We start from the raw sequence: 6443 nt of genomic DNA, 5'->3' as shown, positions 1-6443 counted from the left end.
AAAGTCTAATTATATTATATCAACCGCTTTCCCACCTCTCGTAGTTCAAATTTAAATTTAATATTTCTAAATTTGAAATTTATTTTTAAGATATTAGATTTAAGTAAAGCATATATTTAAGAAGCATTCTTAATTAGAGCTGTTCATGGACCACATAATCGGCTCATCTCCGTGAAGAGCTAAGGCATATACAATGTAGAAAATTTGTAGGTAAAATAAAAATATTTAAGAAAATATTAATAGGAAACTCGTGATGTAATACATATAAATTAAAAATTATTTTTAGTTGGATTTAGAATTTATGCCAAAGCAACTAAGTATTTCAAGCATTCACATGGGTAGAGTGATTCCTTTGAACAATGTATGCTGTCTAGCATAAGAACCAATCTGTTTTTAGCTTTAGGGCATAGGTATTTTTCTTTATTTGATTCTCGATTTTATGTTTGCTTGGGTTCTCTGCCTCTGATCACATCTCTATAAATTTATGGAGTTTGTTGCAAAGAGGACAACTTAAAACTCAAGGATTTGAAATAGAAAAAAAAGAATTAAAATGGGACAGCCACAAACCACGCTTACACCTGTTCGGAAGCCCCAACCTGGCGATCACATCTATACCACAAGGGCCGGAGGGCTCTACGCTCACCATGGTACATATGCTTCTTCTTCTTCCTTTTTATTATCTTGTTTCTCTTTTTTTATCCTATTTTTCTTGTTTTTCTCTTTCTTTTTTAAATATAAAAGACTTTATCACACCTTTATGTGATGTTTAATATTTTTCATTTATGATTATTAGAGCTCAATTTTTGAATATACGACTATTTAAAAAAAATTATAAATCCAGCTATTTCAATAAATTTTTATTAAAATTTTACAAAATCTACTACTTCAACGCGAAATTGATATCAACATGACATAAATCCCAACCATATGAATATTTATGTGACAACCATATAAATCCTGAATTTGATAGGTTTAGAAAGAACCTTTATGGTTTCAACTTCTTTCATATAATACTTCAACCACAAAGAAAATGTATAATTAATAAAATCAAAAAGAAAGAAAATGGACCATGATGGCGGTAAAGACGAATGAACCTATAAGCGTATATATGATCTTCTGGTTTGAGTCTAGAGCCGTCTGTTCCATGAGTAAACAGTTGCTCGATTATCTCCATTTCTGAAGCTTACAAATTCTTATCTCTCTCTTCTCTCTGATTTATGTAAGACCTCTAAATCTGACCTTTAACTTTTGAGACTATTTGTTAATGGAAGATTCGTTTGAGTGGAAAACATTATATAGGAGCAGCAAACAAGGAAAAGAAATCGCGTGGAAAATATTGCATGCATCCTGTACCAATGACTTGGTTATATCCTTTGTCACACGTCCTGTGCATCTGCATCAGTGACTTGGTTGATCAAATATATTAATTCAGTGATAGTGATAGTGAACCATATATTCATGTCCCAGCCCGATTAGTCAATATAAGATATAATAGCAATCAATATTGATATTATATAATTCACAACTAATCACAATAAAGTGCGAAAATGATCAGCAAATTGCTAATGTTCAGACCTTACACTATATTTAATTCCTTAAACTGATTATATATGCATATTTTAATTTATGTATTAGCAAAATGATGAGAGATAAACAAAAAGAGATGGTGATGGTGATAAAATTAAGGAAAGCTGAAGCACAATAGACGAATGGCGGGACAGAAAAATTGAAAGCATTTAATTTGTTTGAAATTTTTTAAGGGTATTTTTGTCATCTAATAACTAAAATTGGGTAAAAATAGTTAACTTTATATTGAAGGCTATTTTTGAAATAGACTTACGAGGAGGACCATTTCTCACAATTTCCTATTTTTCTACTTTTTGCACAAGCTTGATGTTTCATGTCAATTGAAATCTTTAGTAAACATTTAAAGATTTTGGATGGCATGGTAGCTTAGTGTAGACACCTATCCCCCAAATAAAAATATATAATAAAAATTAACAAAAAAAATAATAAAATAATTAAAAAAATATAATAAAAATAAAAAAAGAAAAAAAAAGAGGGAACAGAGAATGGACCACATAATCGGCTCATCTCCGTGAAGAGCTAAGGCATATACAATGTAGAAAATTTGTAGGTAAAATAAAAATATTTAAGAAAATATTAATAGGAAACTCGTGATGTAATACATATAAATTAAAAATTATTTTTAGTTGGATTTAGAATTTATGCCAAAGCAACTAAGTATTTCAAGCATTCACATGGGTAGAGTGATTCCTTTGAACAATGTATGCTGTCTAGCATAAGAACCAATCTGTTTTTAGCTTTAGGGCATAGGTATTTTTCTTTATTTGATTCTCGATTTTATGTTTGCTTGGGTTCTCTGCCTCTGATCACATCTCTATAAATTTATGGAGTTTGTTGCAAAGAGGACAACTTAAAACTCAAGGATTTGAAATAGAAAAAAAAGAATTAAAATGGGACAGCCACAAACCACGCTTACACCTGTTCGGAAGCCCCAACCTGGCGATCACATCTATACCACAAGGGCCGGAGGGCTCTACGCTCACCATGGTACATATGCTTCTTCTTCTTCCTTTTTATTATCTTGTTTCTCTTTTTTTATCCTATTTTGCTTGTTTTTCTCTTTCTTTTTTAAATATAAAAGACTTTATCACACCTTTATGTGATATTTAATATTTTTCATCTATGATTATTAAAACTCAATTTTTAAATATACGACATTTTAAAAAAAATTCTTTACAAAATCTATCACTTCAACACCAAATTGATATCAACGTGATATAAATCCCAACCATATAGATGTTTATGTGGCAATCGTAGATGGGCACAAAGACATGGATGTCTACGTGTCAAAAATATGTAGACTTTTTAACTTTTTCGACTAGATTTCATACGGGGTCGACATCCGTATGGTATAAGATAGTAAATTTAATTGGTTTTTAACCGTAATTGAAGGTATAGATGGATTTAGAAAATTTTCAAAGATAATAATTTAAAAAGTAAATTTTAAAATTCACAAATGAAAATAAAAAAAAACACAAAAATTAGGAATGATTAGTTGCATTTTATTTTTTAATCCCAAATATCATAAATTTTGCTCTTTTTTTGACTCACGCCAGGAATATATGTGGGCAATGACATGGTCATTCACCTCCAGGCACCTTTCAAGGGAAGTGGGTCTTCTTTCATGGGAAGTGCGTCTTCTTTCATGGGAAGTGGGTCCTCTTCCAAGGAAATTGAGTCTGCTCCTCCATGCCAAAAATGTGGATACAAGCCACAGTACTGCCAAGGTGGAATCATCAAGACCTGCCTTGATTGTTTCCTTGATGGTCGCTCATCATTTGAGTTTTATGAATATGGAGTCCCTACATCTTATTTTAATAATAAGCCACGTGGCACGTGTAGTGTATCCCCTTCCAAGCCAGACCATGAAGTAGTTGAGAGAGCCACTGATCTCCTGGAAAGGAAAGGCTTTGGGGAGTACAATCTTATTGTAAACAATTGCGAGCACTTTGCTGTGTACTGCAAAACAGGCTTGGCCTCCAGTCAGCAGGTACAAGCGGCAGGCGACGCTATTACACAAATAGCAGAACCTTTGGGTAAAGGTCTCCTTTGCACTGGTGCAATCTTCGCTGTTCCCGCAGTGTGTCTTGTTGCAAAAGCGATCACTGGCGCCCAAAGACGCCCATAAGAAGTTAACAACGTAGCTCGCTCGTGGTCAGTTGTATAACTGATTCACGAGACAAACTGTTATAAATAAGAACAAGGAGTGATAATATGATATGTTATGGCCCAAGAATTAATGCAGGAAAGTAAAGGCGAAAGCTTAATGAGTGAGGTTCACATCAACCAAAGTGGAATGTGAAAAATAGCATATACAGAAATAAATTGAGAACTCAAGAGAAGCCGATCGGTTAGCTTAGATATTTCGATTCAGGTGGTGTCCAACATGTACATGCATGTGTGGATGCTTTTGATGTGCTCTCAATGGGCTAAAGGATTGGCTTCTCTTCCAACGCTTAGCTTTGTTGCCTTGAGTGTGTGACAAAATTATCTTATAATATATATTACAAGATTAATTGATAAGGTAGTACTTATCTTTAATTGATTGCATATGGTATACAATTACTCGCGAATAAAATAACAACATATAATTTATTCACTAAAAACCTTTTACAAAAGAAACCAAAACTGCAACACAACTGCCTTATCGGCATCACAAAGCAAGAAAACCAGAATATAGAATCAAAAACCAACCAGCGCTCATCCGTTGATCCAGCAGCTTCTTTACACTTCAGTAGTGCATTAACCTAAAATCTTATTCACTTAATTCAACTGATCATCGAGCTAAGGCCAATTCAACCATAAGACTTTTCTTTTCCCTTTTCTTTTTTGTTTTCCCCTAAATTAAAGCATCCTCAAGAAGACAACTTTAATTTAGCAAATCCTTTAGCTAGGATTGGTGCTATGATTCCAATTATAGGGATACTCTTAATGCTATGAATCTGTTCACTGAAGGGATGACCGGTTCTGCAGGATGTTGCAAAACCTTCACAGTTGTTACCGAAAAGGTCATGGCCGCCGAAACAATTGTTTTTATGGAACGCCTCGGCAATCTCCACAATAATTTCACGTGGAAAATTAGGAGTGGAAGTGGTGCAGGTGCCAGCTATTTTCACCAGTTTGTCAAACTGGTGTTCTTCATACTGGTAAAGACGAACCGACTTACTGGAAAAGAGACGGCGTGATAGGAAGCAATCAAGGCGGGTGCACGTTCTTCTGATATCCACATCTTTCACAAGGAGGTTTGTCCTTGGAGGCTCCCTTGTCGCTTTTAGTTTGGATGAAATGAATGACACGATCTTCACCTACATATATTCCTGCATGCATTGGGAGCAAGCATCCGGTGAATTTGATAGGTTTAGAAACAACCTTTATGGTTTCAACTTTTCTCATATAATACTTCAACCACAAAGAGAATGTATAATTAATAAAATCAAAAAGAAAGAAAACGGACCATGATGGCTGTAAAGATGAATGAACCTATAGGCGTATATATGATCTCCTGGTTTGAGTCTAGAGCTGTCTATTCTATGAGTAAACAGTCGCTCGATTCTCTCCATTTCTGAAAAATTCTTATCTCTCTCTGTCTCATTTATGTAAGACCTCTGAAATCTGACCTACAACTTCTGAGATGGAAATTCATTTGAGTGGAAAACATTAAGGATAGACTTGGCAAAACAAGCAAAAGAAATCGCGTGGAAAATACTGCATGCATCCTCTATGGATGACTTGTCACACGTCTATTGCATCTGTGTCAGTGACTTTGTTAACCAAATTTATTAATTCAGTGATAGTGATATTCAGGTTCCCAGCCTGATTAGTCAATATAAGATATATAATACTAATTAATATTGATGTTATACAATTCACAACTAATTACAATAAAGTGTGAAAACAGTCAGCAAATTGCTAATATTTTTCTTTTGAAATGCAGCTATGTGTATCACTCAAAATGAGGTAGAAAGGGTCCCCCAGCCACCAGTACAAAAACTCTGCAGTCAAAAAAAATCAACCACAGAGGAGGACATGTATAATTGCTGTCATATCCTATACAGCAGGGTCTGTACATAATAATCTATACGAAAGTGACCAGAACAAGAACTTAGAGAAAGTGGAATCAGCAGGACTCAATACCAAACAATTAGAAACAGGGAGTATGAAGAGTCCTTCTTGGCAAGAAGAGGTACTAGTTGTGTGAGCAGCGCCCATGTCTTGAACATCATACGAATGGTTAATCCAAAGAAAAGCTGAAGGTCTTAATACACCATCTTTGACAAGAGAGTCAGCTTCACCGTTTGCCGATCTGGGGATATGATTAATGTGCCAACTATTAATTCTGGCAAGGGTATTATGAACTTGCGTTATCATAGTACTAAAGCGCAGCAGTACGCTAGAGGGAGTGGTGACCCATTTAACAACATTAGAGTTATCGCATTCTAAGAGTAGTTTATACATTAGAGTTATCGCATTCCAAAAGTAGTTTATGACTGGAGCACCATCTTGAAGCTGCAAATATGATCGCAGCTTCTTTAATGGCCAAAAGTTCAGCCTGATCGGTATCAGAAATGCCAAAGGACTTAGAGAATAAGATGAGCACATCTCCACACTCATTTCTTAAGATGCCACCTATGCCGGAGTCACCTGGACAGCCACGAGCGGAACCATCCGTGTTGAATTTAAGATACCCAACCTCTGGCCTGGGCCAGTTCTCCGCTCTCTTACACGTCATGACTTTGCTTGGGATGGCCACAGTCCCTTCGTGAGGCAGTCTTGCAAGGTCACTAATAGAGTTGCTGGTCTCTTGCTATTTGGCTTTGATCCACCAAGCAACTCTGAATTTCAAGAGCTCAAAGTTC

General features: G+C 35.2%; 1 protein-coding gene across 2 annotated transcripts; it reads left to right on the top strand.

Annotated features, from left to right (window-relative positions):
• Nucleotides 506–4114, top strand: LOC18600148 (HRAS-like suppressor 3). Of its 2 annotated transcripts, none has more exons than XM_018120787.1 (2): nucleotides 506–647; nucleotides 3144–4114. In XM_018120787.1, exons 1-2 carry the CDS (start codon nucleotides 551–553, stop codon nucleotides 3713–3715), a joined length of 669 nt encoding a protein of 222 aa, XP_017976276.1. In that variant the 5' UTR covers nucleotides 506–550; the 3' UTR covers nucleotides 3716–4114. The 2 variants fall into 2 exon arrangements, with proteins under 2 accessions (XP_017976276.1, XP_007030520.2); XM_007030458.2 differs by lacking the exon at nucleotides 506–647 and adding an exon at nucleotides 2433–2574.

The sequence above is a fragment of the Theobroma cacao genome, chromosome 5 (assembly GCF_000208745.1).
Source record: "Theobroma cacao cultivar B97-61/B2 chromosome 5, Criollo_cocoa_genome_V2, whole genome shotgun sequence".
In the NCBI taxonomy this organism is placed as follows: domain Eukaryota; kingdom Viridiplantae; phylum Streptophyta; class Magnoliopsida; order Malvales; family Malvaceae; genus Theobroma; species Theobroma cacao.
The sequence above is the reverse complement of the archived record's forward strand: the minus strand, read 5'-3'. Positions and strand labels throughout refer to the sequence as shown.